The sequence below is a fragment of the Sus scrofa genome, chromosome 15 (assembly GCF_054392235.1).
Source record: "Sus scrofa isolate SSC_HxYL_T2T_F1_AM1 chromosome 15, Sscrofa_HxYL_maternal_Yorkshire_Landrace_v2.0, whole genome shotgun sequence".
NCBI lineage: Eukaryota > Metazoa > Chordata > Mammalia > Artiodactyla > Suidae > Sus > Sus scrofa.
The window spans coordinates 152035367-152059357 of NC_139397.1; the positions used below are offsets into that span (position 1 = coordinate 152035367).

The 23991-nt window shown below is 64.4% G+C and overlaps 2 protein-coding genes across 5 annotated transcripts in view; both read left to right on the forward strand.

The window, feature by feature from the left end:
- The window catches only part of ESPNL (espin like), a 31078-nt gene extending 22218 nt beyond the window's left edge, over positions 1 to 8860 (forward strand). Inside the window, exons 7-9 of the mRNA XM_021074968.2 lie at positions 118 to 227; positions 1186 to 1380; positions 3550 to 8860. Of these exons, the coding sequence (XP_020930627.1) occupies positions 118 to 227; positions 1186 to 1380; positions 3550 to 5130 (1886 nt within the window). The 3' untranslated portion in view covers positions 5131 to 8860. The remainder of the gene's footprint in view (positions 1 to 117; positions 228 to 1185; positions 1381 to 3549) is intronic.
- A 2518-nt stretch (positions 8861 to 11378) lies between these two features.
- KLHL30 (kelch like family member 30) lies at positions 11379 to 23991 on the forward strand. 4 transcript variants are annotated; one of them, XM_021075350.2, is made up of 8 exons: positions 11379 to 11615; positions 13145 to 13945; positions 15583 to 15715; positions 17922 to 18008; positions 18578 to 18733; positions 19790 to 19978; positions 20755 to 20900; positions 22230 to 23991. In XM_021075350.2, the coding sequence occupies exons 2-8, from the start codon at positions 13172 to 13174 to the stop codon at positions 22479 to 22481; spliced, it is 1737 nt and encodes a 578-aa protein (XP_020931009.1). In that variant the 5' UTR covers positions 11379 to 11615; positions 13145 to 13171; the 3' UTR covers positions 22482 to 23991. The 4 variants fall into 4 exon arrangements, with proteins under 4 accessions (XP_020931009.1, XP_020931011.1, XP_020931010.1 ...); XM_021075352.2 differs by having other exon boundaries at positions 11486 to 11615; positions 19790 to 19868; XM_021075351.2 differs by lacking the exon at positions 18578 to 18733 and having other exon boundaries at positions 11486 to 11615.

The following is a 23991-nucleotide window of genomic DNA, read 5'->3' on the forward strand; positions in this document are numbered from 1 at the left end:
AAAAAAAAAAAAAAAAAAAAAAAAGGAAGGTTGGCTCTGCCCCAGGTCCAGGGTCTTCTGCTCCCGCCCCGCCGCCCGGCCTCTCTGACTGCAGGTCCCCCTTCCTTCCCGCTGTAGCGTTTCTCAGCCCAGCCTGGCCCGGCCAGCCTGACCAGCCTCTTCCAGGAGAGGAGACCGCCCGTGCAGCACCGCCAAGGGCCACCACCTGTGCCATGGCCATCCCCACGGTGAGCACCTGCCACGTCCCTTCTCCCCCAGCCAGTCTCAAAGCCCAGCCGGCCTTGCGCCACGTTCTCCGTGAACCCCAGCCAGGCCGCGTTGGGGGCAGTCGGCCCCTCCTTGCAGGAGGTTGTCAGGATGTCACAGGTGACTGGCTGGCTCCGGACGGCACACCTAGCTTCTGAGAGACGGGAACTGCAAGGCCATGAGCAACTTGTCTCCCCCTCATAGTAGACGTGGGCCCATCTCTGGTCCCAGGGGGATCCCAGCGACCCAAGCCCTTCACCCTGACCTCTGAACTCAGGGGTGCTTCACGCCCCCTTCAGAAGCTGCTGTCATGGTACAGGGAAGCATCCGTCCATGGGGAGGCGCCCACTGCTGTCCTCCTCCTCCGGGGGCTCCCAGTGGCCCACTCATCTTTCTACTCCTCTTGCTGGGCACCAGCCCCATCTAAATCCAGCCCGCCCCTTCCCTGAACAGGTTCTGCAGACGCTAAGCCAAGACGTTCTGTGCGGGAGTTTGGGAAATGCTGCACAGTGCTGCACCCTTGTAGAGTTATGGTGCACACAGCACATTAAAGGCTCTGACAAGTCCTGCAGCCCAGAATTGGCCACCAGACTTTGTCTCTGCAATTGTTCCCCAAACGAGTTTGCCCATCCAGGTGGCATGCTCAGGGCCACCTCTTCTCTGCCATTTATACAAGAGAAGAGGAATCTCTGGTTGTTTCGCTCAGCCAGAGACTTTTCCCGCACATACCTGAGTCCTACAGGGGACTCCGGGGTTCCTGCCCTCCTAGGACTCACCCTCACCAGACTGGGAGTGCCTTTCGTGGTCGGCTCCTCCGCCCTCCCTAGTCACCCTCCACCGCCCCTCCTCCCTTGGCTGTGCTCCTCCCAGGTGGCCCTCCCCATCGTTGCGGCCCAGAGTCCCTTAGGTGCCTTGAACGACCTGCTTGCGTCCACACAGAGGGCGGAGACGGCGGCGGGGGGCGCTCCGGACAGCTTAGTCGCGCTGCCGCTGGATGGGCTGCCCTCGGGCGACCTCGACGGGCTGGTGCCCACGCGGGATGAGCGCGGCCGGCCCATCCCCGAGTGGAAGCGGCAGGTGATGGTGCGGAAGCTGCAGGCGCGCCTGAGCGTAGCTTCAGCGCCTGAGGCCCAGGTGGGGCCCGGCAGGGACAGGGGCGGGGCCTGGAAAGGGGCGGGGCCCGGCGGGGAGGGCGGGGCAGGAGGGCTTGAGGGCGGGGCGTTGTGGGAAGTGGGCGGGGCCCGGTGGGAGGGAGGTGGGGCTGGCCGGGGTGGGCCCAGAGTGCTGAGGGCCGAGGCAGGGGCAGTGGAGCAGGTGGCTTTGGACTGATGGGTGGACATGGAAGGTCGGGGCCCTGAGCCCACACCTCGAGTCCTGAAACCGGGTTATCCGGCTGCGTGTCCCTCTGGGGCCTCAGCTTCTCCGGCCAGACGACGAAGTGGAACCGATCAGAGGGCTGTGAGCGGTGCCCATTCGCTGGCACTGGGTGTGGTCCCCACATGTTCTTTGATCTAAGATTCGTATCCTGTGCCTGCCGTGTTCCCGGCGCTGTTCTAGACATTGAAAGGGACCGGCCCTGCCCCCTTATGTTCCAGCAGGGAAGACGGGGTGATTGGGCCCCTGTGCTGGCTGGGCGGGGGCGGGGAGTGTGGGTCCGAGGGCTGTGGAGGAAATCCGGGCAGTAAGAAGGGGCGGGGCCTATTCGATGCGGTGGCGGGGGGGGGGGGGGGGGGCGGCAGAAGGAAAGGAGAGGGAGCCCTGAGGGAATGTGGGACAAGCAGAGGGAACGGCAAGTGCGAAGGTACCGAGGCGTGAGTGGGCTGGCCCAAGGCAGGAGCAGGAGGAGGCCAGTGCTGCTGGAGTGGAGCGCATGAGGGCTGTGGGCAGAGGCGAGGTCAGAGAGGGGACGGGCAGATACTACAGGACCTCTGGGGAGCCCTTGAGGGTCTGAGCAGGGAAAGGCTGTGATCTGACCCGGACTTTACCAGGCTTCCTCTGGCTGTGGTGTGGACACTTGTTCCAGAGTCTTACCCTAGAGGGATACAGTGCTGTCTGGTGTAGCCTGCAGCACTCGGTCTAGAGCAGCTCTGTCAATGCAGTAATGCCGAGGGGGCTATTTCATTTAGGCGAAATAAAAGTAACCCCCCATGGGAGTTCCCTGGTGGTCTAGTGGTTAGGATTCAGCGCTTTCCTCACTGCTGGTCTGGGAACTGAGATCCCACATCAAGCCACTGCGCACACCTGCAGCAGCCAAAAAAATGGAAAAAGTAAAAGCCCGCCCCTCAGGTAGCTGGCCTTCATTTCTGCAGTCGCATGTGGCTAGTGGCTGTGGCGTGTTTCGACACACTGTCCCATCATCACAGAAGCGTTGGACAGCACTGCTACAACAGCCCAGCCTGTCCTCGCGGTCAGGGATGGACCCCATGGGGTTGAGGGTGGAGCAGGGCAGGGGCAGGCGGGAGCCTCCTGCCACAGCCGGGAAGCCCTTTAGCGTCTGACCTTGGGGCAGGGCTGAGGGTCTGGGAACAACTCGGGGAGAGAAGGGGCCAAGGGATTGGCTTGGTCACAGCCCGGCCATAGGCTGCCTGACCCTTGTGGGCGGGACACGGCCCAGCACAGCCGCTGCTCCCCCAGCCTCTGCTTCCCGGCCCCGGGCCTCCTGGGACAGGAACCAGAACGTCTTCCCGCAGAGTGCCACCTGGCACAGACAATCCCGGGACCCTCGGTAACCAGGTGGCTGCCCACTCCCCCCCGCTGTGGGGTGGGGTGGGCCTGCAGGGCGTCCCTCAGGGTCTCTGAGGGGTAACCAGGGGGCGCAGAGCCGCACGGCCAGGGAGCCCAGCTCAGGGTCCTCTGTGTGTCTGTCTCCGCCACAAAACCTGAGCACCGGTGGTGGGGGCTGTATCCTGGTGCCAGGGGAGCCCCGAGGGCCTGGTGCTTTGGGTGAAGTTGGCCACACCCTGGACAGACGCAGAGCTGAGCGCCTGGGCTGCTGTCCCACCCCAGGAGGCTCTGAGGAGAGACTCTTTGAAATAAGGAGATGAGGAAAACTGGGGCGGGGGGGGGGGGCAGAGCAGAGGCACCTGCCCCTCCTGAGGGGAAGACTGGGCCCTCACAGGGTGGTGACAGCCCTGAGCCTCCAGCTTGGCCCTGGGGCCCAGGACAGGGCCAGCGAGTGTCCAGGGGCTGGGCCAGGGCCCCAGGGGACACAGGGGCCAGGCCACCCAAGGGGAGCTTGTGGCCGGCAGGAACCCACCCCCTCGCCCCCGCCGTGCCCCACTGACCTGCTCTCCCTGTGCCCAGGACGACGGTGGCGGCGCAGGCCCCCCAGAGCAGGCGGCCTGGCGGTACTCGCAGACCCACCAGGCCATCCTGGGCCCCTTCGGGGAGCTGCTGACCGAGGATGACCTGGTGTACCTGGAGAAGCAGATCGCCGACCTGCAGCTGCGGCGCCGCTGCCAGGAGTACCAGAGCGAGCTGGGCCGGCTGGCGGCCGAGCTGCAGGCCCTGCTGCCCGCGCCCCTGGTCAGCATCACCGTCAACAGCCACTTCCTTCCCGGGGTGCCCGGACCAGAGGGCGAGGAGGCCCGCACCCTCGAGGCCCAGCCCGAGCGCTCGGCAGGGCCCTCAGCAGGCGGGCAGCCCCTGCCCTTCTGGTGCAGCCACGTGGCCCGGCTGGTGCGCAGCTTGTCCCTGCTGCTGAAGGGCGTGAACGGGCTGGTGCAGGGTGAGGAGAGGCCCCCCCAGGAGGTCCCCAGGGAGGTCCCCAGGGAGGCCCTGGCCAGCCCCCCGCGGAGTGAGGCCCAGCGCGAAATCCAGGAGTGTGGGGTGTCTGTGCAGACCCTTCGAGGCAACTTCGAGTCAGGCCGGCCCTGCACCCCAGGCCCTGGCCCCTGTGAGCTGGGGGCCCAGCCCGGGCCGTGCTCAAGAGGCTGCTGGCCCGTCCCCCTGCCGCCCCGTGGAGGGGAGCCCGGGCCAGGTGACACAGAGGAGGCCAGCGATTCGGGCATCAGCTGCGAGGAGGCCCCGTCGGAGGCGGGCGCCGCGCCGGGCCCCGAGCTGGCCAGCCTCCGCAAGGAACGCATCGTCATGCTCTTCCTCGGCCACTGGAAGAAGTCGGCCTACAGGCCGGCTCTCAAGACGGCAGCCTGCAGGACCCTGGAGGCCCGGCCCGCGGGGCCGCTGGGGCAGGAGGCGGCCAGGGGCCCTCGGCTGCCCGCCCCGCCGCCCAGCGAGAGCCCGCGGCTGGGCCACCTGTGGCAGCAGCGCAGCGCCATCGCCCACCTGCTGGGCAACTGGAAGGCCATCCTGGCCCACGTGCCCACCCGGCAGCTGCGGCGGCTGAGCCGGCGACCCCGCGGCCCCCTGTCCCCGGAGCAGTTCCTGCCCCACGTGGACGGGGCACCCGTGCCCTACAGCAGCCTCACGCTGGACCTCTTCATGCTGGGCTACTTCCAGCTCCTGGAGTGCGACCTGCCGGCCGAGGAACGCAAGATGCGCCACCTGCTCTGCTTCGAGGTCTTTGAGCACCTGGGCGCCCACGGCTGGGAAGCCGCCCGCGCCTTCCACAAGGCCGTGACCGACGAGGTGGCCGCTGGCCGCCGTGCCTGGACCGACGGCTTCGAGGATATCAAAGCCCGCTTCTTTGGCTCCAGCCGTGGTCCAGCCTGGGACCCGGAGCCTGGCCGCAAGTCGGGCCTGACCCCGCTCGGGCCCCTGCCCCACGCCACAGTCCCCAGTAGTGGCTCTGAGCCCACAGCACAGAGGCTGCGGTCGGGCCCCCAGCGGGGCAGCTTCAATAGCGAGGACATCTGTGGCTACATCGACCGGAGTTTCGCCTTCTGGAAGGAGAAAGAAGCCGAGATGTTCAGCTTTGGGGAGTGAGAGAGGCCCCAGCCTGCCTGCCTCCAGAGGGGGCTTTGGGGGGGGTCTTGGCTTTCTCTTCTCTTTTCCTTTTCACCCACCTGGTGGCCAGGGGACCCCTGAGGTCAGGCCAGCTGATGCCCAGTGTGCTAGCTGCCCCCTCCAGCCCTGCCCCTGACAGGTCCCTCCTCAGCTGAGGGACTCCCAGTGTCCCCGTCAGCCCTGAAGTTGGATGACTTGCCGTCTCAGCCCTGTCCTCCCTCGGGCACCATGATGCCAGCCTGTGTTCCCTGGTGGCCCTCCTTCCAGTGTCCACTGAATCACCTGGATGTTCTCGCCCTCAGTCCCTCTGGCGCCGGTGGCTCTGGCCACATCCCCAGCCTGTCTACCCTCTGCTGGTCTGCCTGGGTTCCTTCTAGTGACCGTGGCCCTGCCCCATCCTCTCCAGCCCCCGTTCCCCACCTGTCAGTGGGGGGAGCTGGAGGCCGCAGGACTGAATGGGCAGGAGGCTTCCTGTCGGACCAGACTGCCCTCCTGATCCTCCGGGTCAGGGAGGTGGCCCCGCCTGCCCTGTGCGGTGGTCACACGCAGCCACCTGCTGACAGACACGTGTTCGGCTCCCGGCCTCTCTGGTGCCCCCCCCGCCCAGGGTGGTCCGGAGGTCTGGTTCCCTGAAGGAGAGCTCCCTGCGGGGCTCCGGCCCCCAGCCGACCAGCATTGCCCCTTCCAGGCCACACGGTCCGAGGCCACGCAGGGCCCCGCCTGCAGGCTCATGAAAGCAGGGACATAAGGAACATTTTCCAGAAAAGTGGTGGTTACGGGACTCTGGACAGAGGGTGCTGGCGCCCCACCCTCAAAGGTGGGCCACTGGGCCCAGAGGGGACGTGCAGGCTGGAAGGCACTGAGGTGCGGCCACTGCTTGTGGTCACCAGCCACCGCCCCACGCCTTCTCCACGAGGGACCAAGGGCAGGAAACGGATGCCCCCCTCCCCAGGCCTCCAGGTGTGCAGAGTGTCGCATGAACAGGCGGCTGGGGGCGGACCCTGAACGGCTGGTCGAGGGATGCGGCTCGTTCCCAGCCCCCATGGCAGCCCGTTGGGGGCCCAAGGTGGGGCGGGCGCAGAGTCTGGGCGCCTGAGGGGAGAGGTGTCCTGCCGCTGCCCGATGGCCCCAATAGGCAGTGTGTGCGGAAGTGGTTTCCAGAATCTTCCACAGGCCCCCGCCTCCCTGAAGCCAACCGCCTTGGGACAGGGGTCTCTTGCAGCGTCCCCACCCGCCTGCAGAGCTTGGAGGGCAGCTGGCAAGCTGTGGGATGGAACAGAGGGTCCTGCCAGGTGGCTGGCCTGAGGTCACAGGGACGATAGAAAGTTTGGGGGAGCAGGGCGAGGTGCTGGCACTGGCTCTAGTTCCCTCAGCCAGGTGATACTGGGTGTCAGTTTGCTAAACAAAGACCCCCATTCCTGGCCGGCCTTCTGCTCACACACGTTAGCCTGTGCCCACAGAGAGTGGTGGGACACCCGTGTCCAGAGCCGGCCCTCCAGGTGGGCACCCAGACCCCAGTCCTCAGCTCAGCTCGGCTGAGGTGCCCAAGGCAGCATCCTTAGCCCCACAGAGCCTCCACTTCCTCATCTGTGAAATGGGTGTAGTGTTGTCCTGTCCACGCCCAGGGACCTGGTGAGGGAGGACTCGGGGGTGTCACTGTCCTGGGGCAACAGTGACACTGGCTGCCTGTGTCGGTATTTTAAGGAGCCGGTTCTGACGAGAGGGCGCTGACTCCTGGCAGCCGCAAGCATTCTGAAGACCCGGCTTTTGGCCTCCAAACTCTTAACCTTTGGGGGCCAGACAAGAGCCCGTTCCCAGGGTGCTTCTGCTGGCGGGGTGCAGGTCCGGTGGGCTGGGGTGAGCCCGAGGTGGGGTCAGAAGAGGCTGGGCACACTGAAGTCTCCCTCCCTGTGTGTCACCCTCAGGACACAGTGGTTCCAAGGGCCTCACCACGGGGCAGCTGGGAGCGGGGTGGGTGGCAGAACCCAGCCTCAGAGGTAACCTGCTGGCCAGAGGCGCTCAGGAGAGCACTTAGCAGGGGGTCAGCTCGCCCACTTGCTGTGACCTTGGCCACGTCCGTCTGTGGCCTCCAAGCCTCCTTTTCCCAGTGGAGGGGCTGGGCCAAGGCCGGCTGGGAGTGGCCCATGAGCATCCAAGTCCCAAGAGGACTGGCTCAGGGTGGGCTGCCAGGTGACAGCTGAGGCGGGGGCTCAGACCTGGGCCTTAGGCCTGGACGGTGGAAGAGGGCTTCTCTGCTGGGCACTCACGGGAGGTCCCCAGAGGCCCTTCTGCCGACCCCTGCCTCTGGGGCGGGTGCCCTTCTTATAAAACATGGTACCCGAAGAGCCGCCCCCAGATCCGAGGCTCCAGGCCCTGGCTGGGCCTGGGCTGGGCCTGAGAAAGCTGGGGTTTGGTTTTTTTGTTTTTTGGGTTTTGTTTTGTTTTGTTTTGTTTGCCTTGCCCACAGCATGCGGAAGTTTCCCAGGGCCAGGGATCAAACCTGAGTCACAAGAGTGACAATGCTGGATCCTTAATCTACTGAGCCACCAGAGAACTCCAAATCTGGCTTATTTTAAAAGACATTCCAGGAGATTCTGAGGCTCAAGGACCTGGGACCCTCCCGGCCCACTAGCAGCTCACTCGTGGGCAGCAGGTGTCCCCTGCAGAAGACAGGGCCTGGCCTGGCTTGGTTCCCGTAACCCTGTCGTCCAGTCGTCAAGAATTCACTGAGGACCCTGGAGCCCCTGCCTAGAGGTCCTGAGGCTGCAGACTCCAGCGAGAGGACCAGGCACAAAACCAAACCAGGGGCTTCCAGACGAGTCGGGAAAATGCTGGAGAAAGGGAGCCTGGGCCATAAACGTGTGAGACAAACATGAAGGAAGAGGAATGTCACCTTTGCCTCAGGACCGGAATAAATACGGTGACGACGTAAGCCCTTCCCATGGCCACGCACAGGGGTGGACAGAGTCAAACTTGTCTCTTTTTTTTGAATGACTCTTAAGTTATTTTGAATGAAACCACGAACAAAGCCAGCTGTGGGGGTCTGCCTACAAGAAGGCCCCCACCTCCTGGAGGTCACGTCCGGTGGGGCCCCCCACGTGGTCGCTGAGAACGCAGCAGAAGCCAGAGAGCGCCTCCACGCAGGGGATGGGGGACTCCTGTGCTGGTTGCCGTCTTCTTTTTGGGGGCACCAGCTGCCATGTTGGGTCCGCGTGGGCCCCCCCCGCCCCAGTCCAGCCTTCAGATGACTGCAGTCTGGTGGCCCCTTGGAGCCAGCTAAGGACAGCTCCTGAGGCAGAGCCATCCCCTGGAGCACTCCCAGAGCCATGACACTGTGGGATAGTAAATGCTTGTTGTTTGAAGAGGCTAGATTTTCGGGGTTATTTGTTATGCAGCAGCAGATAACAGGTACAACAGACCAGAGCATTTTAAATAGACCAGCAACGAAGAGACTTTCATTTCAGACATGAAGACGTCAAAACTATAGAGCAAAAGTCCATCAAACAAGGTCTGCAGTTACTTGCACAGACCGGGAGAGAGGAAGCAGAGACACTCCACTCAGAAGACGCTGCTCTCAAAATAAAGGTATCATCGCAAATCCACAGAGGAAAGAAGACGTTAATAATAGCCCTGAGGACGCTGGTAACTATTCGGGGGAAAAATGTATGACCTCATGGTCCCAAGCCCCAAATAAATGGCAGACGGAATAAAAATACTGGGAGCAGAGAAATCCATGAATCACCGCTGAGGGGTGGGCGGGCCTGGTCGTGCGGGGCCTTGATGGCACCAGGCCAGGGGGAGAGACCTCCTGCTGGAGAAGGTGCCTCACTCACCCGAGCTGGGCCACCCTGGGTTCTCGCATCGAGCTGTAAAGGTGACACATGCTTTAAGTCCGTGATGGCACTCTCTGACTCTATTCTGGGGGACTTATTACTGGGGCGACACTGCTCTAGCTACCCTAGTCCAAAACGGGGCACAGTCTGCGGGTCCATTAACAGAAGCGACTAGTGTCACGTCCACCTCCTCCTCCTCCTCCTCTTTTTCCTCCTCCTTCTCCTTCTTCTTTTTCCTTTTTAAGGCCGCACTGTCAGCAGCCCATGGAGGTTCCCAGGCGAGGGGTCGCATCGGAGCTGTAGCCGCCGGCCTACGCCACGGCCATAGCCACGCCAGATCCGAGCCGCATCTGCGACCTACACCACAGCTCATGGCATCCCTGGATCCTTAACCCACCGAGCGAGGCCAGGGATCGAACCTGCATCCTCACGGAGTCCCCTTTGGGTCCTTAACCTGCTGAGCCACCAAGGTGGGAGCTCCACTTCCACCGTCTTAAAAGTCCTCATTATGGTGGAATTAAAAATCGTATTTTCAAAGACGACCCACATCAGAAATGCCCGCGATAGACTCTCCAATGATAAGACCAGACCCAGCACGCACCGCGGTCCCTCCGCAGCTGCGGGCGGGAGACGGGAGGGGAGCTCAGCATGCTGGTGCGGGATTTTCTACCAGTGGCAGTTTCTGCTTTATAGTCTGTGTTTTCCAAACTTTCCGCCATGACAGTGTTATTTTTATCATCATGAAAAGAAGCAAGCAGCGTATTTTTAAAAACGGCACCACTCGTTAGCAATCTGATGATGAGAAGCGGTTGAGCCCCTGGTTTCGAGTTTCCCAAACTGACCTGTCATCCGAGGCGCTGGGTCCCTGTAGGGCCTCCATTCTTGGCACACCGTGCCGTGCCCACGGGGAGTCAGCTCCCTGTGACAGTGGCCTGCCGTCAGAGTCCCCTGTCCTCATTTCCTCCAGCCCGAGTCTGAGTGCGGGAATGCACTAATGCAGGAACCCTTTGCGTTCTGCCTGCAGATGAGGTGGGGGATGGGAGGCCAGCGCAAAGCCTCTGTTCCTGCTCCAGCACCCTCCCCAGATGGCCCTGGACACAGAGAGTTGGGGACATCCATGAGGCCCCCCGGGGGTGAAGCTGATGCCTAAGGCTATGGGGAGAGTCCTAGGGCTCTAGGGCCAGGGAAGAACCTTGGGCTGGCTGGGCTGGGCTGGGCTGGGCTATGGCTGGACTGGCCTGGGTTGGGCTGGGCTGCTGGGGCTATGACCGGGCTGGTCTGGGCTGAGCTGGGCTGGGCTACGACAGGGCTGGGCTGGGGAAGAAAGTATGTGATCCGTGAGCAGAGTATAGAAGCGCCTTGGGAACAGGTAACCAGCTGGGCTGTAATGGTTCTGTAACGCCCGTGCCTTCCCGTCAGCTCACAACCGCACCCGGCCGGGAGCAGGACCAGAAGCAGGAGGGGCAGGAGCCATCTGTCCTGGAGCAGAGCTGTCATGACACCCTGACACCCTGGGCAATTACCTAACCTTGCCAGGAATGAGGGCTGTCCGCTGGGCCCCCGGGCCTCCCTGCACCCCAAGAGCATCCAGCCAGGCCCTAGTGGGCGTCGGGGGGCCTCTGTCAGCCTTGGCCCGCCTGGCCCCTCCGTGTCCCAGCACCTGGCAAATGCTTATTCCTAAGGCCCCAGTGGACACAGGAAGAAGCGGCTGACAGGTGGACCCCTCACCCAGGCCCCACCCAGCTGCGGCTTCTCTCCTGCATCCCGCCAGCCCCGGGCTGGGAAGCTGCACTCTGACCACTGACAGGAGAGATGCCCTTTCAGCCCCAGGCGCAACCCCAGACTCGGTCAGAAGCCCTGAGGAGACCCACGTGGGGGGATTCCCCTGGGACTGAACCCAGCCTCCGGGGAGGCCGTGAGCTGCCGCTGCCGCATTTCTCAGCGTCTTTGGCATGCATGCACGATGAAACAACAGGCAGGCCCAAGGCCAAGGGCAGAGGGACAGAGCCTTGGGATTTCATGTCCCTGTCACCAGCTTTTACCACTGAGACTCCCTGCCACCAGACAGCCCAGGTTTTGAAAGTCTTTGCGGAGCAACCTGCATTTCTTCATGACAATCTCTTCTTCCCACTTGGCAGAGACTAAGAAGCCACGTGGGCATCTGTCAGCAACCACAGGGAAGCTGGTATCTGTGCCCTCACGATGTCCAGGCCCTAAACCGGGACCTCCGTGGGGCCCCTGCATCCCCAGCTCAGAGACAGAGGTTTGGGGAGCGGCACCCCAGCCCCTGGCCCAACACCACTGGGAGGGGAGCCCAGACTCGCCCAGGCCCAGGAATGCCTGCTGCCACCTGTCTTGGCCCAGGGGTCACAGGAGGCTCCTGTGTGGGCTTTCAGAGAGGACAGCCAGGGAGGAGCTGTCACCCTCTCCCTCCCCCACTGGCCATCCTCCCCCCCACCCCATGCCGACAGAGGCTAAAAATACCCCTGCGTCCCCACGTGGCTGCCCAGCCCAGCCCAGCCCTGTCTGCCCAGTCACATCCCAGCAGGCCTTCCGCGCTGCCTTGTCGGCTGGGCAGTCCTGTTCTCTAGCCTGAGTCCTGAGAGGAGGTCCAGGTGCCGAGAGAGAGAGGTAGGGTCAGGGGCGGACGGAAGCGGGAGGAGAGGACTGGGTGGGGCCAAGCAGGGAGGGTGGGTTACAGCGGGAGCCCTGGGGCTTGGCGGTCTCAGAGCTGCGTGCCTTGGGCAAGCCAGGCCCCTCAGGGTGGGGTGGGGGTGCATAGGGGCGCTTCCTTCCACGCCATGGTTGGAGAAGAGGACAGGGTGGCGATGGGGGGAAGCTGGACCACACCTCTGACTGCGGCCAGGGCCGCAGCCTCCGGGCCGGGGCCAGAGCTGGTTCAGGCCCTTTGCTGTCCTGCCCCCGCTGCTCTCCCACTCCTGGCCTGGGCGGGCACCCGGTGGAGGCTCCGAGAGCCTCCAGAATCCCCTCACTCAGGCCAAGACTGCGGGGCTGCAGGTGTCAGCGGACAACCTGAGGCCTCACGGGAGGATGGCCAGCGCGCCCGGCCCGCCAGCCCCTCGCTGCAGCTGCCGGCCAGGAGGAACACAGCAATGACGGGAATGCGAGGCCTCTGGGGTGGCGGCCGCCTGACTAATCTCCTGCGCTCCCCGGGGAGGGCCTCGCTGGGAGGGGGTCTGGCAGGATGGACGCTGGCCGGGGCCCGGGCAGAGCTGGGTTCCTCGGGTACCTCTCTGCTCAGACTCCCACCACCCACACGCCTGCCCTGGGGCGACTGCAGAGCACAGTTCTCTTTATGGGGCTTTGTCACTTTGGGGCCCTGACTTCCCAGGCTTTCTGCGCTGGCCTTCCCTTCGGTGGCTCCGAAGGCGCCCCCTGGCGGACACCGCTTCTGGGGTGCAGCTTCTTTCCGCGCTGGTCCTTCAGGGGAGAGCATGTGTGCGGAACTTCTCCAGGGCAGTTTTTTTACAGCAAAAATAGCAGAAGATCATAAAGAAATAGGCACGTAAAGAAATGAGCCCAGAACTGGATTTGCTGAATCAGGCGTCTGAACTGCGATTGCCTCCCAGAAAATTTCCTTTCCCTGCTGGTCCTTACCAAGCTCCCCAGCAACCTGTAGCCTGGGGGTTCAGGACCTGGGCCCCCAAGCCTGACTCTTCCACGTCCAAGCCGTGGGGTCTGGGACAGGCGACATGAGGCTTTTTTGCTGTTCCACAGAACCACGCCACTGAGGATCCACGGGGCAGAAACTATTCAAACACCGATGCCCTCCCCAGTGCCATGGGACCTGGGAGCAGAGGAAGCCACTTGGGGGGGGGGGGCATGCAGGAATCCCCACCCTCCAGCTCAGAGATCTGCATGGACCAGGCTTCGGGGGCGGTGGCAGAGGCTTGGACTCTGGTGCTGGTCCGTCCTGCCCCGATTGCCTGCCCTCTCTGAGCCTCCCCTCCTCCGTAGCACGGGAAAGACCCCGGGGCTGTGAGGCTGGCTTAGGTGTGAGGCTGGATAAGGCATTTCACACACAGGTGATGCTCAGCCAGGGCTCCTTGGGGTCGGAGAGGAAGACAGATGGGCAGACGGACAGGTGACTCGGGCAGACGAGACTGTCCCCCGGCTGACCCTGCTCACTCTGGTCCTAGGAGTGCGCGGAGACCCCTCGTGCAGTCATGGTGCGCAACGTGGACGACCTGGACTTCCACCTGCCCTCGCACGCCCAGGACATGCTGGACGGGCTGCAGCGGCTGCGCTTCCAGCCCAAGCTGGCCGACGTCACGCTGCTGGTGGGCGGCCGGGAGCTGCCCTGCCACCGGGGCCTCCTGGCGCTGAGCAGCCCCTACTTCCACGCCATGTTCGCCGGCGACTTTGCCGAGAGCTTCTCGGCGCGCGTGGAGCTGCGGGACGTGGAGCCCGCCGTGGTGGCGCAGCTGGTGGACTTCGTGTACACGGGCCGGCTGACCATCACCCAGGCCAACGTGGAGGCGCTGACCCGCACGGCCGCGCGCCTGCACTTCCCCGCCGTGCAGAAGGTCTGTGGCCGCTACCTGCAGCAGCAGCTGGACGCCACCAACTGCCTGGGCATCTGCGAGTTCGGGGAGCAGCAGGGGCTGCTGGGCGTGGCTGCCAAGGCCTGGGCCTTCCTGCGGGAGAACTTTGAGGCCGTGGCTCGCGAGGATGAGTTCCTGCAGCTGTCCCAGGAGCGCCTGGCCACTTGTCTGGCCAGCGACCTGCTGCAGGTACAGCCGGAGCAAAGCCGGCTGGAGGCCCTGCTGCGCTGGGTGCGCCATGACTCCCAGGCCCGGGCAGCCCACCTGCCGGAGTTGCTGGGCCTGGTGCACTTGGACGCCGTGCCCAGACCCCACGTGCAGCAGCTGCTGGCCACAGAGCCGCTGATCCGGGAGTCAGAGGCCTGTCGGGAGGCCTTGTCCCAGGGCCACGAGGCGGTGAGTGAGGGGCGGGGAGTGGGGGGAGGAGCCCCAGAGACTGGGCAGGGAGACACTTGAAGCAGGTGTCCCCAAGATGTCCCCAACCTTGGGACTCTGCCTCTCTTGGGCTGATTGCCTGAGGGGGTCACAGATTATCCCCCAATTGCAGGTTATGCCCTCGTGTGTGCCATACCCTGGCCGCGAAGGCTGAGGGAACCCAGGAGTGACTTTTTTTTTTTTTTTTTTTTGTCTTTTCAGGGCCGTACCCGCAGCACTTGGTGGTTTCCAGGCTAGGGGTTGAACGAGAGCTGCAGCCACCAGCCTACACCACAGCTACAGCAACGCGGGGTCTGAGCCCCTTCTGAGACCTACACCACAGCCCACGGCAATGCCAGATCCTTAAACCACTGAGCGAGGCCAGGGATCGAACCTGAGTCCTCATGGATACTAGTCGGGTTCGTTACTGCTGAGCCACAACGGGAACTCCCCAACCCCGTGTTGAAGGAGCTCACAGCTTGGCGGGGACACGCCTGCAAACACACCCAAGGCAGCAAGAAAGGCCAGGGCTGAGCTGGGGCATCCTGGGAGGCGGGCTGTCGAAGAGAGCTCTCCAGAGGAGGCAGCAACTGAGCTGGGCTTTAGAGGAAGAATCCGAGCTTAGCAGGAGGGAAATAATCCAGGAAGACTACACAGTGTGTGTGCAGGCAGGCAGGGGGCACGGACGGGCAGGGCAGCCGGCCACCACCTGCCCGCAGCGTTTATGGGGTGCAATTTCCTATCTGCTGGCAGGGGGCCTGGCGGGCCGGCAGGTCCTAGCGAAGTGACAGGCCAGGGTGTGACAGAGACAAGGAGCTGGCGTCTGTCCGCTGCCAAGCAGCCTGCTCAGGCCTTGCTCAGAAGGACTTCTTAGGAGCCACGTCTGGGGACAAAGCCACGGCTCAGGCCAGCAGCAGTGGGTGAGGTGGCAAATACCAGTTGCTGCACAGCCAGACACCCCTGGGCACCACCAGGCACCCAGTGGGCCTCGTGCTGGAGCCAGCTGGGGGCCTCACCCGGCATGCGGTCTCCCCATAATCGCTGGTGGCCGGAAGTCTGGAAGTTCAAGGGCGGGTCAGAGAGGCAGGGGACCCCGGAGCCCTGGAGCTCCAGGCCGTGGTTACTTACCCACGAGAATGGAAACATTCCAGCATTTCCTGCCGGGCCAAGGCTGTCCTAGTGCCACCTGCTTCCGGCTAGCCCAGGGGAGCTGGACTCATGGGGGCAGGGAGGGGGCTTAGGCGGGGGATTGGGCACGCAGGGCCTGGGGTTTGGTTGCGAAGGTGGTGCAGGAATGATTCCAAAATGTGTGCAAGGGCTGCTGGGAGGGGAGCAGGTCTCAGGCTTGGGCACACAAGGACCTGCCACTCCACCTGTCCCAGCGCTGGTGCTCGCTGCCCTCACCAGCCCACAGCAACCACAGCGTGTGTGTGTGTGTGTGTGTGTGTGTGTGTACGCACTCAAGCCCACCCCACCCCATGCATGTGCACTGACTCGGGGCCACACTCTGGACCCACACTGCCCCCAACACCCAGGTCATCACCTGCCTCTGAAAACGGCATGGAGCAGACAGTCTGCCCCCGCCTCTGACCCTGACCCCAGCCCTCCTGGCTCTGCAGGCGCTGCTGGCCCTCCCGCAGAAGCTGGAGGAGGTTCTGGTGGTGGTGGGCGGGCGGGCGCTGGAGGAGGAGGAGGGCGCCGAGGAGCTGGCCCCCCAGCCCGGGAACTTCGCCTTCTACGACACCAAGGCCCGTGAGTACCCCCCGCAGCGGGCCCCCAGAGCTCAGACCCTCTGTCCCTGCATCCTGACATGAGCCACTTGTGTCCACTCTGCAGGTGGAGCCAGCGAGATGCCCAGATAACAGGGGCCCGCCTGTGTCCACTGTCCTCACAGCGCATGGGGGGCTGCAGGGGAACCAGGGGCCCTGGCAGGGGAGAGAAGGCTGAGTGTGGGGGGCACTGTGGCCCCTCTCTCTCCAGCTCCAGGCCCCGACTTTGGTTTTTTGCTCCCTGGGGCCAGGGGTGGAGGGTTCTACCGTCCTGCTGCATTGGGTGGGAAGGTGGCCGCCAGCCTGAGTGGCACGGGCGGTCTGGCCAGCTGCTTCTTAGTGTCCCCACCCTGGACCCAGTGGGGCCTCAGCCCTGGGGGAGAACAGGGGGTTGGGAGTGCGGGCTGCCTGGGGTGAGGGCTCAGGGTCTGGGTCAGCCCCATGGGTTCTTTTTTTTTTTTCTTTTTAGGGCAGCACCTGTGGCATATGGAAGTTTCCAGGCTAGGGAGCAAATCGGAGTTGTAACTGCTGGCCTACACCACAGCCACAGCAACACCGGATCCGAGCCATATCTGTGACATACAATGCAGTTCACGACAACACTGAATCCTTAACCCACTGAGTGAGGCCCGGAATTGAACCCTGCCTCCTCATGGCTACTAGTTGGGTTCTTAACCCACTGAGCCACAATGGGAACTCCCTTTCGAGCAGCTCAGCTCCCCTTCTGGAGCTTCAGTTTCTTCATCGGCGGGATGGGCTCCTTGAGCAGTTGTAATGAGGAGCCAGCAGAAAGGGGGGGCCAGGCCTGTGGGTGGGACCAGACTCCCATCACATTCCCCTGGGAAAGAGGGGACAGAGGCAGCAGGGTGGGGGGGGTCACACAGGCTCCGAGAGGCCCTTTGGAAAGCACTGATGCCCTGGCTGCTGTCCTGGGGCCGCCGGGCAGGTGGCCACCACCCCCGTGGTGTCAGCGGCTGGCGGGCTCCAGGAAGGCCAAGGCCGGCTGTCCCAGGTCAGGGGCTGACGAGAGGGGATTTGGGGCTGACGTCAGGAGATGAGCCTGGGAGCAGCTGTCCCTCCGACCCCGGGGGGAGGGTGGCAGGGGGCACACTGGCGGGCAAAGGCCTGGTGACCGCGGGGCAGTCCCCACCCTGCACAGACACAGACATGAGTCAGGGACACACACAGTCCTGGCCCAGCGGGCAGCTGCCCAGCAAGGTCGGAAACTACTGTAAACAGTAAGCAGTCTTCCTGGGGACACCCCGGGCCCAGCTCTCTCAGCTGTGCGCAGACACCCAACGCGGGTCCATTTATAGGAGTTAAGCTTTCCCAGGATAATTGTCTCATCTGGGTTTTTTCAAAGCTTTTTTTTTTTTTTTTTTTTTTTTTTTTTGGTCTTTTTAGAGCTGAACCTACAGTATATGGAGGTTCCCAGGCCAGGGGTCTAATTGGAGCTGTAGCCACCAGCCTACACCACAGCCACAGCCACACCAGATCTGAGCTGCGTCTGCGACCTACACCACAGCTCACGGCAACGCCAGATCCTTAACCTACTGAGTGAGGCCAGGGATCGAACTTGCATGCTCTTGGATACTAGTCAGATTCGTTTCCGCTGAGCCACTCCTCAAAGCCCTCTCTCACCTCCTGCTTCAGTGCTCCTCAAGGAGCTTCATGATGGCAGGTGCAGCCTGGGTGCATGACTCTGTCGCTCACGTTAGGGACAGTCATTTTAACAGCCACCATCAGCTGAGCAGCTGCCATGTACAGACATGGCTCCTGAGCTGCTACACCCTCTGGGGAGGCAGGACTTGCCCCCATTCTACAGATGAAGAAACTGAGCTTGGGGTTCATCCAAGGCCATGTCGCGGTGCAGGAGAGCTGGGAGCTGGACCCGCTCTGCCCACGGCAAGCCTGGGTCCGCTCCCCTCCCCGCAGCCCTGGGCATAGCAAACACGTGTCCAGTGTGGGTATGTGGGGAGCCTGGCTTGGCGGTGGCCTGCAGGGTACCCAGGCCGCGTGGGACCCTACCCCGCCAGGGGTCGCTCTCCACCCCCACACTGTGCGAGCTGAGTCCCGCCCCTGACCTTCCTGCCAGGGAGGGGACATTTCTGCACCCCTGGAGTGGAAAAGGGGGAGGGGAGGCCACAGCAGGGAGCCCAGCCACCCTGAGCGCCCTCTGTCTTCCCCAGAGAGGTGGATGGCGCTCCCCGACTTCCCCGACTACCACAAGTGGGGCTTCTCCCTGGCGGCCCTGAACAACGACGTCTATGTGACAGGTGGGCAGGGGTCCCGCCTTGGAGCCTCGTCCCCAGCAGCTTATCCGCTCCCAGACCTGAACGCTGGAGGCAGTTCCGTGAGAGCTAACTCTGCACCCCCCCACCCCCCGTGGCATCCCTGACAGTTTGGTGGAGACTCTTCCAGACCTTTCTGGGACGTCAAAACAGAGATTTAAAACCCACGGGTCCGCCCGAGGCTGCGGGGAGGCACTCGGTGTTCTGCCTGCCGTGGCCGCTCCGGGGGGCCTGCTGCTACTCCTCCTCCTCCCCCGGGGGCCAGGGTGTCCCCAGAAGGAACTGTGTGACCTGGGGGCGGGGGTTCACTCTGCTCTTTTATGTCTTAGAAGCTGGGGGTCCCCACAAGATCTGACGGAGGTTTGAAACCACCAGTCTTGGCCCCGTGTTTATGGGGCGTGGAGAGGCCTGTCCGGGTCACACGACTAGACTGTCCCACCCCAGTCCCGCCGGCTCAGGGTCCCGCAGCAGAGGCCTGGCACGGGGAGCAGGGGACAGGACCCTTGGAGACCCCAGGGGGTGAGCGCCCGAGTGGACAGAGCCTCTCCTGGCAGGGGGCTCTCGGGGCACCAAGACGGACACCTGGTCCACGACGCAGGCCTGGTGCTTCCCGCTGAAGGAGGCGGCCTGGAGGCCCGTGGCGCCCATGCGGAAGGCCCGCACGAACCACGCCAGCGCCGCGCTCAACGGGGAGATCTATGCCATCGGCGGTAAGGCTCCTGCCCCGGGGCCTCCTGCTCCTTCCAGCCCCCTGCCCGCCCCTCTGCGGCCTGGGAGCCTCCGGACCCCACACCCGGGCCACCTGCTCCCGGGGCGTCCCGAGCCGAGGCCCGGGCACGAGCCTCGGTAGCCAGCTCCAGGCTGGGTCCATGCACTCTGGGGACACAGAGAGCAGGACAGAGTCAGCCCCCGAAGGGACAGCTGAGCCTCTGCCTGGCAACAGGGACGACCACTCCCGTCCCAGAACCTTGGCCTCGGCCCTCAGCTTGGGGTCACCTCCGTGGCGACATCCCTTTGATGTCACCTTTGTCCCCACCATGTCCACAGCCTCGGCACAGGGCCCACCTTAACCGCCTTACCCCCTAGAGCTAGCGTCCCAGGGTCGCAAATGGTTAGGGGACAAGTGAGACATGAAATGTGAGTGGCTGAGCGAGTTTCCCAAGGGCTCTGCAGGTGACACGCTGGCCCTGAGGCCACTCCCAGATGCCAAGAGTAGAAGGAACACACAGGGCCCAAGCCCAAGGTGGCTCTCAGAGGCCGGATGGGCTCCGGCGAGAGCAGGTGGCCCTCCCACCCCAAGCTGCTCGGTGTCATTGTCACATCCAAGCCATCTGGTGCTGGGCAGGGGGCTGCTGGAGGTCCCCTCAGACTGATGTCTTCCTTCCCAGGGAAGGGAGGCCTGGGGGTGGCAGCCTGCTGGGGACCCCCACGGACACCTCTCCAAGCACCCTGGGCTCTGAAGTGGCCGGGCTTTGCTGCAAGGCGACATTATCCACCCTCGAGTCAGGCGTCCCCGGGTCGAGGTGCCCGCCGTCCCCTTGCCACTTCTTGGTCACGTGGACATGGGCAAACACCCTCGTCTCTCAGGGCCCTGGGGCCCCTCCCTGCAAAATGTCACCTGTCTCTCAAGGCCACATCCTCCTTGGTCCCTTCCCCTGCTGGGGCAGCCGCGTGATCCCGGCGGCCCCTCTGGAGCCTCAGAGCCCGCGTGTCCAGCAACCGGCCCTCGGCCTCGCCCCTGCAGCCCTGACCCCCACCCCCCGCAGGTACCACGCTGGACGTGGTGGAGGTGGAGAGCTACGACCCCTACACGGACACCTGGACGCCCGTCAGCCCGGCCCTCAAGTACGTCAGCAACTTCTCGGCGGCCGGCTGCGGGGGCCGCCTCTACCTGGTGGGCTCCAGCGCCTGCAAGTACAACGCGCTGGCTCTGCAGTGCTACAACCCCGTCGCAGGTGCGGGGCCGGGCACCGTCTCTCCCACCGTGGCCGGGGGAGTGAGCCAGGGCCAGGGCCCAGGTGGCCAGGATCCCACGCCAGGGAGTGGGAGGGTGGGGCCCGGGATGGGGGGCGCCGAGGCAGCCGCAGCCCTCCTCCGAAGGGCCACGGCCTCATCAGCGGGAGATGGACAGTGGGGGCAAGCAGGGGACTCAGGGGACAGGAAGCCAAGGGGGTCACTGGCACAGAGCCCCAGCCCTGTCCCTGCCTGGAGGTCTGGGGGCTGCGGGCTGAGTGCCCCGGGCAGGGACAAGCAAGCCCAGCCCCGGGGCCCGAGGCTGTCTGGCTGCTCTGTCTGCCTGGAACTGGCGCCAGCTTGGGCTCTAGACTCTGCGCCAGGCTTTGGGCCCCAGCTGGGCTCTCTCCGACCAGGCAGTCCTCCCAGCCCATCTCTCACCCTCCGGTCCATCCTCTGGACGGTGGAGGTGAAAACGGACCCACTTTCCAGGGTGGGTGTGAGGACTCCACAGGACTAGAGCCAGAGTCAGGCAGGGGCCCGGTCACCTGACCCGGGGACCCGTGGAACAGAGGCCGAGGCACAGAGACGTCGGGGTGGGCAGTAGGGTGGCAGCCAGGCCAAAACCTCTGGGCGCCTGACAGCCCCTCCCGAGGCCCCGCGGAAGGACGAGGCCCCCAGAGGGGAGTGAGGCCCAGTGAGGTGCCCCACGCCCACTGCAGGTGGGAGTGCAGGTGACCCCACCTGGTGACACCGGGCCTGGCCTGTGTCCCTGCAGACGCGTGGAGCGTGATCGCCTCCCCCTTCCTCCCCAAGTACCTGTCCTCGCCGCGCTGCGCGGCCCTGCAGGGGGCGCTCTACCTCGTGGGAGACAACACCAAGAAAGTCTACGTGTACGACCCCGGGGCCAACCTGTGGCAGAAGGTGAGCCTCAGCCTTGCCCCCCGTCAGGACCCCCCGACTCCGTAGAGAGCAGGCCTGGGGACGGCAGGGCCTGGGGGTGTCACCAAGAGGTGAAGACACCAGGGCCCAGAGCCCAGGCCAAGCATGAGGATGCCTGAGCCAAGGACCAGGGCTACTGGCCACCGTAGATGCTCTGTCCCCAGTACACGGTGGCCTGTCCTCGTCCTCAAGGGGCAAAACCTGCTCAGTGGGGGGGCGCTCAGGGACCCCAGTGGACTCAGAAAGTGCTTCCTTCCTGGTGTCGGCCTGAGAGGGAGTGAGTCTCCCAGCCCTGGGGGTGGTCAAGCCAGGGAGGGGTGTGCTAAGCGGTGGGGGAGGAGCAGCCTGTCCCTGGCACCCCGTTCCCCCCACCCCCAGGGCTGCTTCTCCCTCCGTCCTCCATTGGGCTGGGGAGCGGGAGGTGGGCATTTCAAGAGTCTGCTCTTTTCTCCATGTTTCTTCCCAAGAAAGAGGAGGGGCAGTGCCCGGAGCCCATGCTGGGCCAGCCAGGCACCAGCAGGGCCTCTGTGATGCTGCTGACCACAGCTGTCCCCTGGCGTCAGCGCTCAGCTGACCGGAGGCCCCCGTGACAGCGGCAAAACAGGTGCAGGGCGGGCCCTGCCAGGCTGGCATTTTCCTCCTGGGCCCATCAGCCTGGCCCCCCTGGCCCACAGCCTGGTGCTAGTCTGGGGTCCCAGCCACGAGGGCTCCACTCCGTCCTCCCCAGGCCTGGGGGTTTCCTGCCCGCTGCTGTCTTCACGCGGAAGCCTCCCTTCCCTCCCAGGCTCTTCCAGAAGGTCCCCCTGTCATCTCTCTGGCCTCTGGAAAACTGTTAGCCTCTTCCCACATCCCCCACCCCGGGCACCCCTGAGGGCCACGGGCCGGGGCAAGAGGTGCAGGGGCAGAGGGACAGGCCCCAGGGACATCTGTAAGGGTGAGGCCACATCCGTCCCCTCCGAGAAAGAAAAGCTGAGAACCAGCCACCCAGCCCAGACCTCACCCCGGGACACAGCTCCGGGCTTGGGTCTCCACACCCTCTACCCCTCTGACACCCCAACTTCAGACATGAGCAGATCTGGGCTAGGAGAGTGAGGTGGGGGCAGCACAGGTGGGAGAGGGGGCATGGGCCTCCCCGCTGAAGGGAGGGCCTGAGGGTCCCGGGGTGAGACCCCAGGCCACAGGGGTGCAGGTGCCCCGCGTGGGTGTCAAGTGGAGTGCAGGCCGTGCTCTCCCCATGCACCCCCACCCCGAGGGCCCCCGTGGCCACCACCTCCCGCCGCCCACTGGACACTGACCGCTGACGGTCCACAGGTGCAGGCCCTGCACAGCCTGCATGAGAACGGCGCGCTGGTGCCGCTGGGCGATGCGCTGTACGTGACGGGGGGCCGCTGGCAGGGCATGGACGGCGACTACCACGTGGAGATGGAGGCCTACGACCCCGGGCGCGACGCTTGGATCCGCCACGGCGCCCTGCCCCGCCTCTGGCTGTACCACGGGGCCTCGGCCGTCTTCCTGGACGTTTCCAAGTGGACTCAGCCCTTCGGGCCTGCCCAGGAGCCCTAAGCTGCTCCTCGGCGCACCTGGAGCCAGCCCAGCCCAGCCCCCACCCGGGGACGGTCCCCTTTCACTTTGGATTGTTTATTGGCTCAAGGTCACTGTCCCCTCTAGGTCTCGGCCTGGGCGCAGCTGGCCGTGGTCTCTGCCGCCGGGGCCCGGCTTCTGGGTGCCTGTGTGGAGGGAGAGGCAGCCCTCCTGCCCTGGGGTGTCTGAGGCCTCGGAGGATGGAGCCCGGGGCCGGGGAAGTGCGGCGAGAACACTCGTGCTCTCCGAACACGGAGGGCTCCTGGCAGTGTCCCAACGGAGGCGCTCAGAGGAGCCACATAGATGAAGGTGACACCAAGTGGCCCAGGAGGTGGAGGCTGTTGGAGAGGGTGGGTGGCACCGAGCGAAGGGCTTTGAGGGGGCTCAGCACCCGGCCCCGGTGGGGCTGCTTCTGCCTGTCCCACAGCTGTGTGACCACGGCCAGCCGCTGGCCCTCTCTGGGCCTCAGACACATGGAGCCAGCGTGGGTGGGCTGTCTGCTCTCCCTGCCCCCAGCCTTATGCTGGTGCCTTGTTTCCAAAGGCTGCTTCTGGGGACAAAGGAGACCCAGCTCTTTCTGTGTCAGCCACCCACCCCCCGGGGGGGGCAGCACCTTGGAGGCACAGGAAGGGAGGGGGCGAGGCCTGGGGGCCAGGAGAGAGGGTCCTTCTGCCTCCTCGGGGGCTGGGAGAGGGTCGCGAGGCTCCCTGGGAAGGCGAGCAGGCAGAGCCGGGATTTCCCGTTTCTTGGGGGCGATTTGCTTCCAAACAAAGCCCTTCGTCAGAATGAAGGTTCCCAAGGGAGCCCACAGGGGCTCTTGGGCACCCTGGTGGCTTTTCCCAGGCCGCCCCTGAGTGAGGAACCAGCAGGTGGAGAGCCTGCCCGGAGCCCCCCCTCCGCCCGAGCTGGACTGGGGCCCCTCGCGGAGCTGGGGCACCTCCTTGCTCCTCACTCCCCCTGAGCAAGGGGCCAACGAAGGACTTGCCCTGGATGCTCAGCGCCCAGCCCCGCTCTGACACGGCCTCCGTCAGGGGACACGGGGCTGCGAATTGGGAGTTCTCGGTCCAGCCTGGCCCAGCCCCTGCGCCGATGAGGCCTTGGGGAGCTCCCGGCTCCCTTTGGACCTGGCTTCTCTCGAGGGCCAGCCTGCGGCTCCTCTGTGAGTCCATCAGGGACCAGAGGGGCCTCTGACATCCCTAGTCTCAGGAAGAAGGCCCTGGGCCCTCCAGCTTCCACGGATCCCGATCCGCTTTGCTCCCAGCCCCGACTCCTCATGCCCATTTCTTATGGCAGAACCGAGTTGGCCCCTGGGGTCCAGGCAGAGCGGGGCCCCCTGAGTGTCTCCTCCGGAAGGACCATGAGCCCTGGAGGCGAGGACCCCTGGTCAGCCGGTGAGAACCAGGAGGAAGGTTTCCGTAGGAAAACCTCCTGAAATGTGTTCCAGATGCTTCTTGAAGGTGCAGTTTCCTAATAAAGACTCAATGTGTCAAAA